This window comes from Tinamus guttatus, unplaced genomic scaffold, assembly GCF_059628265.1.
Source record: "Tinamus guttatus ecotype Peru unplaced genomic scaffold, ASM5962826v1 Tinamus_guttatus_pri_ptg000194l, whole genome shotgun sequence".
Lineage (NCBI taxonomy): Eukaryota > Metazoa > Chordata > Aves > Tinamiformes > Tinamidae > Tinamus > Tinamus guttatus.
The window spans coordinates 588,814-601,632 of NW_028288728.1; the positions used below are offsets into that span (position 1 = coordinate 588,814).

A 12,819-nucleotide genomic window follows, 5' to 3' on the forward strand; every position below is an offset into this window, starting at 1 on the left:
GGCCTCCCTGGCGTCCCGCTCCTCCCCGGCGGCCCCTCGGCACCGACTCAGCTCCTCGGAGCTGCTGCTGTTTTGGCAGCACCGGCAGAGCCGGAGCAGGAATTCCAGCGGCACCGGCTGTGTCTGTCCCCTGTGCTCCAGGTGGTCATGCGAGGAGGGTGAGGATGGCGTGAGGAAGGCCCCGTGTCCCTGCTCTCCTCCCACTTTGCAAGGCTGGCTGTTCCCGACGCACGGGTGCGGGAGCAGCACTCGAGGCTCATAGCATGCTCAATAAGCTCAATTTTGGCCTTTTCCAGTGGATTTCCTAGCACATGGGAGCCCTGGGGCCTCTGGTGCCCCCAGGAGAAGCCTCTCTGGTGATGCCAGCGGGAGCAGGGCAGTCCCGGGCAGGGATGCTCCGGCCCCAGGGCGCTGCCGCTGTTTCGCAAGCCCCGGGCAAGCAGCCTGTGCCGAGCTGGCTCCGGCGGCAGCTGCGAATTTCCATTCCTGTGGGAAGAGGGCTGCCACCGTCCAAGCATCTGCGCTTGTTATGATGGGAGAAGAATGCCAAATATTTCTCATCCTTATCCACCACCCTCAGTTCCAGCCCGCCCTGATCAAACCCACATTCAGGCCCCGATACCCTCAGGCCGCCGCACGCGGCAGCCCCAGCCCGGCCGAGCTGTGACCGGAGCCTCCCGCCTGCCCCTTTCCCTCCACTTCCCACTCCTGCCCTTTATTTTTCAACCAAAACGTTTCATTTTCGCTTTGCCGCCTATACAGGAAACACCCCGGGGCCGTCCTGCCCCCGAAAGCACGCGCTGGGATGGAAGCGCGCGGAGCGTCTTGCAAACTTTCCAAATTATCTCGCTGGCCACTTTCTCCTCGGCGCTTTGGAAGAGCGAGCAGGAACATTTCATTCCGCGGAGCTGGCGCGGCTGCCCTGGCAGAGCTCCCCGTGCGCCGGCGCCTTCAGGGGAGGTGGGTGCTGATCCGGTGAGACGGGCACCGATGAGCGCGGAGATCTTGTCACCTCCACCCGGTGCACGTGCCAGATGGGGCAGTTGGTGCTTCTGAATGTGCATGTCCAAAAAACCTGAAAGAACTCTCCAAAACCCCTTAATGCCCTGGCAGAAGGGCAAGTCCATAAAGCTTGCAGAATCCACCCCCAAACTTGTTAATGCCCCCAGTTTCCTCTGCCAAGGTCACAACTCTGGGGTAACCCAGAGGTGCCTGCGGATATCCCTGGGTGCTCGGTGCTTCCTCACCGTGGGCTGCAGGGACACGGGCACCTGCGTGGGCGCTTGTTTATGGAAAGCAGCCTTGAGCCAGGTGCTGAAAACCTGCATTTTGCAGGTAAAAGGCAGCAGGCCTCCACACCAGCTCCCACCCTGGGCAGTGCAGGGGCAACTCTTGGGCAGCGGCAACCACTGGCAAGGCCAGCGGCCCCCCAATCCTTCCAAAGGGCCAGGGAGCATCACAGAACCCCTCTGAGCATTGCTAGCCCATGGTGGCACAGTGCACACGCGCTACGGGCAGGAAAGCAGCGTGGATTGTGCACGCTGCGGGCAGGAGAGCAGCACAGATTGCACACACTGCATGCAGGAGAGCAGCACAGTCTGCAAATGCCACGTGCAGGAGAGCAGCGCGGTTTGCTCACACCATGCATGGGCGCATGGCATGGTTTGCACATGCCGCAGGCAGGAGGTGGCACGGTTTGCACGCACCATGTGCTCGTGCATGCACCATGATGGTTTTGCACGCACCACGTGCACCAGCATGGCACAACTTGTACAAGCACATGCAGGAGCGTGGCATAGCCCTCATGCTCCAGCGTGGCACGGTTCACACATGCCATGTGGGCGTCAGGCTTCCCGCGAGGCTCCGCTCCTGGCTCAGAGCCGACACTCGGACTCATCCTTTCTGGGCAGGCACATGGGGCTCCCTTGGGAAGCCACCGCCGCCGTCACGAGCTCCGCTTGGCAGCCGGAGAGCTGGACGTGGCCCTTGGGCTGCACAGTCACTGCCACCACGGCGAGCGATGGGCATCGCACATGGGGTCTTGCCCAGCTCCCTGGCTGCTGCAGGATACCCCAGCCCTGTGCATCCCCCGGCGTCTGTTCCTGCTGGGGACCCCGTTCCCATGAGCTCCCGTCCCGGCTCCGCACAGCCCCGCTGCTCTGCAGATGCAAGGGCTGCGGATCGGGGTGATGCCGGTGGCCCCCTTGGTGTCGTCCCTGCGGCCACCTGGGTGGCACCGAGGTGGCTGTGGGCAGCGATCCCAGACGGCTCCGATGATGGAGCAGCCAAAGCCGGTTCCCTTCCCACCCCTCCCGCACCGGCTCCCCCTCTCCCAGCCCGGCATCGGGGCCGGACCGGGACCGGGACCGGGACCGGGCCGGCTCCGAGCCCCGCGACGCGGCGGCCGCGGGCGCTGCGCGGGGGCCGGGCGCGGCGGGGCGGGCGGGCCCTCCCGCCTGGCTCCACCTCCCCAAATCGCAGGGGGCTCCGGGGGACCCCGGCGCCGGGATGGCAGCGGCGCAGTCGGGCAGCGGCGGCCGCCGCGGCATTTCCCAGCGCGGCTCTCCCGCCGCAGCGCTCCGGCCGGGGCCCTGCAGCCGGTTTGTTTGCCGGCCGCTTTGTTGCCGCTGCGGGACTTTTGTTGTTATTATTATTATTATTATTATTTTTAAAGGGGGGCAGCGCGGAGCGGGGGGGCTGGCATCCGCTATAAAGGCAGAGCTCCGCGGAGCAGCCGGCGCTTCCCGGCCACCATGGGAGCAGCCCTGGGCTGACCCCGCGGGCGCGATGCTGTGAGCCCGCGGTGCCGCTGCCGGCCCCGCGCTCGCCCGCACAGATGCGGTGGATAATCCTCGTGCTGCTGCTACTCCTCAACTCCGTGGAAATGCTCCCGCAGAGCCCGTGGAAGAAGCAAGGTAAGAGGCGAGCAGCGGCCGGCGCGTCCTGTCCCAAACACCACCTGCTTGGTCGTGTCCCTCGTCCCCGCGCCCGGCGGGGGACACAGCACCCGGGAGCAGGGGGCGGTTGGGCTGGTGCAGAACAGGCTGTTCCCCCCATGTTTTCCTGCTCTGCTCTGTGTGCTGCGTGCATGGGAAGGAGAGCACAGAGCAGATGCTGCAGCCACTCCTGCACCGCCGGGTGCTGCCCGGCACTTCCCGCAGGGGGAACGGGCTTGCTTGGAACTTCGTGGCTCCTCCCGGTCCATCCTGTGGCTGGGATTCCCAGCCGGAGCAGGGACTCTCTGCTTCATGCACCGGGCGCCTCTGTGCACCACAGCTGGCACCTTGGCACATGGGGCAACTCATTCGGCCCAGCCCCGCGGCCTGTGGCACTTGGGGCTTCTGCTGCGCGAGCACCAGCTGAGCACGGTCCCACTCATGTCACCTCTGCAGCCATTGGTGCCACTGGAGCCCACCCAGCAGGACCAGCTGAGCACAGCCCCACTCGTGTCACCCCATAGGGGCAGACCTGGGGCGCTGATGCTCAGCCATGCATGGGGATGGTCTCAGTTTCGTACCCTCATCGTGCTGCGATGGGGATGAACATTCCCAGGAAAAGGGCTCCCAGGGGAGCCTCTGGTGGTGCCTCAGTTGGTACGAGCGTGCAGAGGGGCCGTGCGGAAGCGCGCGGGGGACATCTGGGAAGGCGCCGTGGCCGCAGGCCCCACGTGGCCGCGCGCCCGCTGTGGCGCTCGGTGCCGTCGGGTCCCGCTCTGCTCCTTGCCACACTCCTCCTTGGCGCGGTGTCCCCGAAGTGCCGTCCCGGCATCCCACCCCCGCCCCCCCCGGCTCCCAGAAATCACCAAGGAGCCTTTGGGGAGGGAAGGACGCTCATAAATCAGCACCTAGTAAATGCGTAACGGCAACGGCAGCAATTCAATGGACCCAGGGTGCGTCGCGATCCGGCGCCCGGAACCTGCCGCGCTGCCAGCCCCTGACTGGGCCGAACCCGCCTGGGCAGCGACGTGCGGCACCGGCACGAGTGGCTGCTCCCCTCGTCCAGCGCATCGGGACTCGCTGCCCTGGCTGCACCACTCACTTCCTTTGCAAATGCCTCTTCCCGGCATTTTTTTAAGCATCCAAATGATTTTGCTCCCGCCGGGCACCTCCAGGCTGCTCCTGGAGGGCAGAGGGCCCGGTGGCGCGGGGCACTGCCCGGTCCCCGCTCCGGCTCCGCCGTGCAGCTCCCGGCTCTCCCGGCCGGCGGCACCGCTCTCCTCCTTGCTTGCATCCCACAGCGAGCGCCGGCGCGGTGCAGAACTGCACGGGCTGCGTGCTGTGCTCCGAGGACAACGGCTGCGTCACCTGCCACCACCGCCTCTTCCTGCTCATCCGGCGGGACGGCATCCGCCAGCACGGCGTCTGCGTCCACACCTGCCCGCCCGGCTACTTCGGCGTGCGAGGCCTCGAGGTCAACAGATGCACCAGTACGTGGGGGGCTCCGGAGCCGCATCCCGGCCGGGGCGGCCCCGGGGGCGCGCAGCGTTCGGGTACCCGTCACCGGTGTCCCCTGCCGGGGGTGCCCCGCTCACGGGAGTCCCTCCGCCCCGCAGAGTGCCGGTCGCCCAGCTGCGAGAGCTGCTTCAGCAGAGACTTCTGCATGAAATGCAAGGAGAAGTTTTATTTGCACAAGGGCCAGTGCTTCCGGCAGTGCCCGCCTGGCACCGCCGCCCGGCCCGGCACCCGCGAGTGCCAAGGTAAGCGCTGACCCTCACCCCAAAACCAGCCGTGTGCCAGGGCCGCCGTGGCCTCATGGAGCCCCCCTGCCCGCAGAGCCGTGCGAGCCGGGACCCTGGGGTGACTGCAGCAGCAGCAAGAGCCGCGGGCGCCAGCGGGACCGGGGCCGCGCGGGGCCGGGAGCCACCGGGGCCGCGGCCGACGGGTGCCCGGAGCTGCAGGAGACGAGGCCGCGCCGCGCCAGGAAGCGCTGCCTGGGAGGTGAGCGCTGCAGGGACGCGGGGACGTGGGAACGCAGGGACACGGGAAAACGGGGACGCGGCGACACGGGGATGCAGGTGGCCCCAGTGCCCTGCTGCCCCTCGCGGCTGGGCATGTTGCAAATGCGGAGTTTTTCCGAGGAGGAAAAAGGTGCAAAAGCTCCGCGTACCCCAAGGGCCAGGGAGCTCCAACCAGGGATGTCCCAGGGTCACCCCAAGTTACCCCCCACCAGGATCCCTTCCGGATGGAGCCGTCGAGGCCTGGGACCTCCTGCGGTGCCAGGCCCAGCGGTGGCCGAGAGGACAGCGGGACGAGGGCGACGGGCCTGGCAAGAGGGAGCGCGGGGAGAGCCTGCAGCGGGGCCGCAGCGACGTCCCCTCCTCCGGGCTCGCTCCTGGCCCCGGGCCCACAGGTGGCAGCCAGATGCCAGAGGCTGATGGGCTCAGCCGGGGCAGCCCTGGGCATGGGGGAGCCCTGGGTTTGGGGGAGCCGTGGGATGGTGCTACCGGGGCCGGAGCTGGCGCCGGGGCTGCAGTTTGCGCCGTCGCACTCGCACGGCCGCCCGGGGCGGCGGGAAGCAGCAGCGTCTGCGCTTGGCCGGGGCGCAAAGCCGCTCGCGCCACCATCAATCTTGCCGGCGTGTCTGCGGCGCGGCGGCGTGCGTGCCGTGCCCGTCCCTGCGTGGGTGGCGGCCGTCTGGGAAGGAGGCGGCAGCCCCGGAGCGTCCCGGTGCCGGCGCGCGGAGCGGCAGCCGCGGGATGCAGCGGCGGAACGAGCCCTCTCGCTGCGTGTCCCGCTCCCGCATCGTGGCACGGACCCGGCAGGGCTCCTGGGGAGGCTCCCAGGGCTGGCAGTGATCCGCATGGATCTGCTGGGGCGACCAGACACAGAGCAGGGAGAAGCGCAGGGAGCGGGTACAGCGGGGCCGAGCAGGCGTCGCATCCCAGGGATGTCCCATTTCCCACCGGCCCCTTTTGGTGCCCGGATCCCAGGTGTTCTCGAGGCACTGCGGTCCTGTGCCAGCCCCTGCGGAGCAGCGGTGCCAGCACCGGGCATGGCCGAGGGGTCGGGATGGGAGGCTCACGGACACGGCAGGCAGCACGGAGCAGGGAGCGAGCCCCAGCGCGCCGGCCTCCCCTTTCTCTCTCTTGCAGACAAAGCTGAGCCCAAAAGCAAAGGCAGAAAAAAGCAGAAGCAGCAGAGGACAGAGGCGGCGACGGGCACCTAGCGGCACGGGGACCTGGGCGGACACAGCGGCTCCCCGCTCCGGCCCGGCGGCGTCGCCCCGCTCCGTGCACAGCGCGTTGCACAACTCGCTGCCGCCTCCCCCTTCCCCCGGCGACGATTTACGGCCTGTAAAACATTTCCTTCTCGGAAAGAGCCAATCTGCAGTGGCCAGAGCGGAGCCCCGGGGCCGGCGCGGGGGCCTCTCCCGCTTTGTTTCCTCTCGCTCCCCCTGCCTGCCCATTCCCACCCTGGCATCCCCAGTCCGGGGCCACCCATGGGTGCTGGCACCTGGGTGCTCCCTGGGGCGGCTCCGGGTGCTCCACATTGCAGCACCGTGGGCCACGTCCAGTGGCTCCTGGAGCTGTCGGCAAAGCGGGATGAGCCCACGGGCCCCGTGCAGCCCCGCCGGCCCCCGCGGCGCCTGCAGGATGAAGGATTCCTGCCCGCCGCACCCGTGGGTGTCTCCCTGGAAAGACCAGCACGGATCTGGAATTCCTGCCCCCATCTGCCGGAATTCCTGCCCCCGTGGAGGGGGCCTGTGCGGGGGTTGGCGGTGCCAGCACCGCGGCCACGCGCGGCCCCTCGCTGGGCGACGCTGGGTGTCAGCAGCGAGCCGGCAGCGGAGGCAGCTCTGCCGTTTGTTTACCATCGAATAAATACATCAAACCCTCCGGCATCCCCGTTTCCCTGCGCGGCTTGTGGGAAATTCCATGTCCTCCCCGTCCAGTTCCCTCGTGCCAGTCTCTGGGGGCACCGCTCCATGTTCTGCACCCGCTGCCTGATTGCTTTTCCTGCTCCCATGGGAAAGACATCGGCTCTGGATTCCAAGCAGGGTCCCATCACCTGAAGGCCTCGGCTCGAGGGTCCGGGAGCCGGTGCTGCATCCGAGGGCCCAGGTGGCTGCAGGAGCCGCTTGCAAAGGGCCACGAGGCCCGGATGAGCCGGGGCTGCTGTTCCCGCAGCGCAGACGGGACACGGAGCGTGCCGTGGGGTTTGCAATGGAGCAGGATGCCCCTGACTGCATCCACCCGGCGTGGCATGCGGAGCAGCATCCCTGGCACGGGGCCCTGGTGCTCGATGGCTCTCTCCATCCCCACGCAGCTCTGCTGGGATGGCCACTCCGTCTGGGACACATCCCTGTCCTATTCCCGCTCCCACTCCCCACAGGCTGGCGGCCAGGTCCACTAAATCCATACTGCGACTTGCTCCAGTGTTATAAATAGCCGGGACGTGGGGTGGGAATTCTCCTCCCGGGATGTCAGGGCCCCCAAGGCAGCGGGTCGCAGCTGGGCCCCATCAGAGGCGGAATTGCTGGGAAGCGGCAGGGCGGGCGGAAGAGCGGCCGGAGCGCGGGGCTCCCCACGGCGCCCCGAGGTGCCGGGCGGCCCCGGGGCGGGACGGCCGCGCGCACGGACGGACGGACGGACAGACGGACGGGGCCGAGCCTGCGAGCGTGCGAGACCCGCTGCAGGATCACGTGTGAAACTTGATCTCCCCGCAGTGGGCTCGGAGCGCAGAAAAAAGATACAAGTATTGTTTTTAAGCAGATTTTTGTCCTCTGTTTTTCTTTATTTTTTTTTCCTTCCCCCTCTGCAAGGGCGGCAGCCGGCGCCGTCGATAAAAGCCCGGGGCGGCCGGGACAGCAGAGGGAATGCCGAAATCACCGCGTTTCACCCCAGCGCCCGGCGCCCTGTGACTCGTGTGCAGCGGAGAGCAGCAGCGCGGCGAGCAGAGGGGCCCAGGCGTCCGGGTGGCACCGTGGCCATGCGGGTGCTGGCCGTGGCCTTGGTGGCGCTGGCGTGGGGGGTGTCGGGGCCGTGCTGCAGCCGGGCGCAGCGGCGGGCGGCGGGCGGGCGGCGCGTGCACCGCGTGCAGCACGGCCACTGCAGCTACACGTTCGTGCTGCCCGCGGCCGAGCCGCCCGCGTGCCCCCCGCCCGCCCGCGCGCTGCAGCGCGACGCGCCCGCCGGCCCCGCGCCCGCCGCCGCCGCACGGCGCCTGCAGCACCTCGAGCGCGTCCTGGAGAACAGCACCCGCTGGCTGCTCAAGGTAGGGCTGCACCCCGCGCGCATCCCGCCTGCATCCCGCGCGCATCCCGCTCCCTTCGCGCCATGCGCCGCAGCATCCCCCCCGGCCCGGCTCGGCGCTGCCTGCAGGATGCAGCTCCCGGCGGGAAGCTCTTGGGAAGCTCGCTGGAGCATTCTGGCAGTGGCTCCGCAGCTTCCCGGCTCTCCTGCTCCCGGGCGTTGCAGAAAGTCCCTGGCGCTTGCGGACTGTTCGGGCAGCAGCGCTCACCCTGTTAACCCCATGGGGCCGGGAGCCGCAGCCCCGGGGCCCTCGCATGCCGCAGTGTGATTTGGGGGCTGCATGGGGCTTGCATACAGCTCTGCATCATCTTTGTGTAGCCTGTTCTGCATCTTGCAGAGAAGAGCGGCTCTGGTCGCATCCCGGGATACTCAGGAAAGGCTCTCGGACGTGCCTGGGTGCAAAGCTGGGGACTGGGGACCACAGGGCACTGCAGAGCACTGGGGCTCCCGGCTCGGCTCCCCGGACCCTGCACTGGGGTGCAGGAAGCGGCTCTTCCTTTCCGTGGTCCCTCTGAGGTGTCCCCTGACCCTGCATCCGCCCGCAGCCGCCTGCGTCACACCCAGGAATAGCTCCGGGCCGGCTCGTCCCGGGGAGCGGGTCCCCGGGGACCGCGGATATTGCGCAGGGAGCAGCGCTGGGGCCGCATGCAGGGGCTGGGACCAAGAGGGCTTCACTGCCAGCATCTCTGCCATTGGGTCCCTGCACCCTGGGGTCCCTGTCGCTGGGTCCCTGCACCCCGAGGTTCCCCGTGTTGGGTCCTATGCCCCAAGTCCCCATTTCTGGGTCCCTGCACCGCGGCCCCGCAGTCCTGCTCTCCCTGCTGAGGCAGCTCGTAGCGCCTCTTCTCTTTCTATTGCTTTCTTTTCTTGCCTCGGTTTTCCTAATTTAGCTGGGACTGCGCAGGGAGGCTTGTTTTGGTCACGCTCCAGGCCTGAGCAAACACGCCGGGCTCCAAGGAGCCATCGGGTTCAGCGCTGGACTGTAAACACCAGCAAATCCCCAGCCGCCAGCGCGGCAGAGCCGCCGGCGCTGCCCGGGCTCGGCCCGGCTCCCGCGACCCGCTGCCCTGCTGGGGGGCCAGATGTGGGGTTTTCCCCCCAAAAAAGGGCCTGGAATTCCAGAGAAGCCCATCCTGCTCCTGGAAGCACCCAGGGCTGGGCAGCTTTGCTCAGACCTCCCAGTGCCAGCCAGGACTTTTGCATGGACCACCCGCTGCCCCAGGGCTCGCGGAGCCCTTCGGTTTTTGTCAAGCACACACTGCATCCCTGCATCCCAGCAAGATGTGCCAGGATTCAGGGCTCTGTGCAGCCAGACCCACTTGGGAAAGCGGCATCTGGGATGGAAATGGAGGGCACAGAGGCCCTTTTCCTCCCCAGCCTCACTGGGGCACAAGGCTCCGATGCTGGGACGGGGGCTCATTCCCCCATCCGCGCGGGGCCGGGGCGCCTTTCCCAGCGCGCTGCAGCGTGGGAGGCTGCGCTTCCCGGCCCCGTGCGGCTCCCGCGCTGAGCCCCTCACCCTGGCACCAGGCCGGATGGGAACCTCGCAGCGAGGCGCGCTCAAAATAGCAAAGCCCCTGGGAACCGCGCGTCCCTGGCGGGCTGGGAAAACGGAAGCCACATCTGATCTCTATTTGCCGCCCGCTTCTTCCCAGCTCCGAGCGCTTCCCGTGCGGGGCAGCAGCCGGCCCTGCCGGGCACCTTTGCTGGGGATGGTGGCTGCAGCGTGGGGCGGCAGCGCGGGGGTCCCAGCCCGGGCGCATGGGAGCTACAGGCGTCGGGATGCTCCTCCGCATGGCAGAGCCCGCAGCAGTGCACCCCAACCAGCTGCAAAGCGCCACGAGATGCATCGCGCTGGTGCTCGCCGCGCTCGTCTCCCTGCCAGCTCCAAGGGCTGCACAGGCCGAGATCCCTCCGTGAGCCGGTGTGTCCCCCTGTCCCACCTGCAGCTGGAGAGCTACATCCAGGCGAGCGTGCGGCCGGAGATGGCGCAGCTGCAGCGCGCGGCGGTGCACAACCAGACCGCCACCATGCTGGAGATCGGCAGCAGCCTGCTCAACCGCACGGCCGAGCAGACCCGCAAGCTCACCGACGTGGAGGCCCAGGTCGCCGCTTGCTCTTGATGGGCAGAAAATGCATGGGTTGATGCATGGTTTCATGCATCATTTCATGTGTGGGTGTGCAAAGATACCCCAGCACGCGGGTTGCAGCAGGTTGTGTGCATGGTACCCGACTGGTGCCGACGCTGCCCTCGCTGCCGCAGGTGCTGAACCAGACATCACGCATCGAGCTGCAGCTGCTGGAGACCTCCCTGTCCACCAGCAAGCTGGAGAAGCAGCTGCTGCTGCAGACGAACGAGATCCACAAGCTGCAGAACAGGAACAAGTAGGACCAAGGGACATCCATGGGGAGGCCGTTCCCCGGGACAGGGATGGGGACACAGCGGGGCTGCACGCTGCTGCTCGCTGCACAGTCCCGCCAGCAGCTCCCCCTCCGCAGCGTGCTGGAGCTGCGCGTGCTGGAGATGGAGAGCAAGCAGCAGGCGGAGCTGGCGGGGATGCGCTCGGACAAGGAGCAGCTGCAGCGGCTGCTGAGCCGGCAGAGCGGCGCCGTGGCGGAGCTGGAGCAGGCGCTGGCGGCGGCGGGCGCCAACGCGAGCCAGCTGCAGCGGCAGCAGCGGCAGCTCGTGGCCGCCGTGCAGCGCCTGGCGCGCGTCGCGGCGCAGCGCCCAGGTGAGGCGGCGGCACCGCGGCACCCCCTGCGCGCAGCGCGGCCCCGGCTCACGCGCCGCGTGCCGCCCGCCAGCGCCGCTGCCCAGGGACGAGCGGCTCTTCCAGGACTGCGCCGAGCTGCGCCGCGCCGGCGTCCGCGCCAGCGGCGTCTACACCCTGCACATCGCCAACCTCAGCGAGCCCAAAAAGGTGAGCGCGGTGACGGGATGCCCTGCGGCGCCAGCAGTGCGTCCTGTGCGCCAGCTGCACTGTGCTGGCACAGTGTGCAGGATAACATTCCATGGGATTGTGCCCATGTGATGCTGCTGCACTCCCCTGTATCCCACTCTGCGCTCGAGGAGGGCTGCGGAGCGGAGCTGGCTCCATGCACACACCCCGGGCTCCCCATCGCTGGGTCCCTGCACGTGGGGGTTCCTGTTGCTGAGCCTCGGTTCCGCTCAGCTCCAGGCCCGGCTCGCTCCCACAGGCGTTCTGCGACATGGAGACGGACCGCGGCGGCTGGACGGTGATCCAGCACCGCTTCAACGGCAGCGTCAGCTTCCAGCACACCTGGAAGGAGTACAAGCAGGTCTGCGCCGCGGGGCCGCGCGGCCGGGGCCGCCCGCCCGGGGCCGCGCTCACCCCGCCGCCCCGCAGGGCTTCGGCGAGCCCGCGGGCGAGCACTGGCTGGGCAACGAGGCCGTGCACCTGCTGACGAGCCGGGCGCCCTACGCGCTGCGCGTGGAGCTGCTTGACTGGGAGGGCGCCCAGGCGGTCGCGCACTACGAGCGCTTCCAGCTGGGCAGCGAGCGGCAGCTCTACAGGTAGGAGCGGGGTGACCCCAGGGGGTGTCAAGCTGTCCCCTTCCCCTGCCACCGCTTGGGAGCCCTGAGAGGGCTGCAGGACACAGGCGTTGCATGCACCACTGCATTGTTGCATGCACCGATGCATTGCTGCATGTGCTGCTGCATGCAGAAGTGCATTGTTGTGTACACTGCATGCGCTGCTGCCTGCAAGTCTCCAGGCCCAACTAATGCCACGTGCGCTTCCTCCCCTGCCACCTCCTTCCATTTTTCCCCAGGCCCTGAAGGGCCAAGGTTAGTGCAGGAGCTGCATTAGGAGCAGGGATTTGCTGCCCGAGCTGTCAGCAAGCTGCAGTGCTGGCAGGTCACCGTGGCAGCCCTCGGTGGCGCTGGGGACAGGCAGATCCCTCCAGCGTCTCCGTGCCCCATGCAGGCTGGCGCTGCAGGGCTACAGCGGCACGGCCGGGCAGCAGAGCAGCATGGCCCTGCAGGGCGCCAACTTCAGCACCCGCGACGCCGACCACGACAACTGCCTCTGCAAGTGCGCCCAGATGCTCTCGGGAGGTGAGCGGGGGCCGAGGGGGGCGGCCGCATCCCCCTCCTGTCCCCACCACCACTGCCCCCTGCTCTGCTCCCTCCACACAGGCTGGTGGTTCGACGCCTGCGGCCTCTCCAACCTCAACGGTGTCTACTACCCGGCACGGCACAACATCCGCAAGCTCAACGGCATCCGCTGGCACTATTTCCAGGGGCCCAGCTACTCGCTCAAGGGCACCCGCATGCTCATCCGGCCCGCGAGTTTCTAGCGCGCCGGGCGGCACCGCGGTGGCGCCGGGCACCCGCATCCCCCGCCGCGGTGCTGGAGCCCCGGGAAGGGGAAGCGGCCCCGGTAGGACCGTGCCAGAGGCCTGAGCCCCTGTGGGGGGGGTTCCTCTGGTATCACTTTCCCCTGTGGTTTCTCTCCTGCTCCGGGAAGCTGGAGCCAGTGGATCTGCGAGGACGGTGCCACGCGAGGACGGTGCCACGGCGGGAGCCTCGGCGTGCCCAGGTTTGG

General features: G+C 68.3%; 2 protein-coding genes across 2 annotated transcripts; both read left to right on the top strand.

Annotated features, from left to right (window-relative positions):
- Positions 1–2,836: 2,836 nt before the first annotated feature.
- Positions 2,837–6,165, top strand: RSPO4 (R-spondin 4). Its single transcript, XM_088523562.1, has 5 exons — positions 2,837–2,915; positions 4,238–4,426; positions 4,553–4,696; positions 4,773–4,937; positions 6,092–6,165. The coding sequence occupies exons 1-5, from the start codon at positions 2,837–2,839 to the stop codon at positions 6,163–6,165; spliced, it is 651 nt and encodes a 216-aa protein (XP_088379688.1).
- Positions 6,166–7,928: 1,763 nt separating this feature from the next.
- Positions 7,929–12,599, top strand: ANGPT4 (angiopoietin 4). Its single transcript, XM_088523546.1, has 9 exons — positions 7,929–8,213; positions 10,201–10,356; positions 10,515–10,636; positions 10,751–10,983; positions 11,057–11,172; positions 11,450–11,551; positions 11,620–11,786; positions 12,199–12,329; positions 12,411–12,599. The coding sequence occupies exons 1-9, from the start codon at positions 7,929–7,931 to the stop codon at positions 12,569–12,571; spliced, it is 1,473 nt and encodes a 490-aa protein (XP_088379672.1). The 3' UTR covers positions 12,572–12,599.
- Positions 12,600–12,819: the final 220 nt, after the last annotated feature.

Coding starts and splice junctions, on each gene's coding strand:
- RSPO4 (XM_088523562.1), top strand. CDS start 2,837: ATGCGGTGGATAATCCTCGTGCTGCTGCTACTCCTCAACTCCGTGGAA. Junction 4,427..4,552: donor CGAGGTCAACAGATGCACCA/GTACGTGGGGGG, acceptor TCCGCCCCGCAG/AGTGCCGGTCGCCCAGCTGC. Junction 4,697..4,772: donor CGGCACCCGCGAGTGCCAAG/GTAAGCGCTGAC, acceptor CCCTGCCCGCAG/AGCCGTGCGAGCCGGGACCC.
- ANGPT4 (XM_088523546.1), top strand. CDS start 7,929: ATGCGGGTGCTGGCCGTGGCCTTGGTGGCGCTGGCGTGGGGGGTGTCG. Junction 8,214..10,200: donor GCACCCGCTGGCTGCTCAAG/GTAGGGCTGCAC, acceptor TCCCACCTGCAG/CTGGAGAGCTACATCCAGGC. Junction 11,787..12,198: donor AGCGAGCGGCAGCTCTACAG/GTAGGAGCGGGG, acceptor TGCCCCATGCAG/GCTGGCGCTGCAGGGCTACA.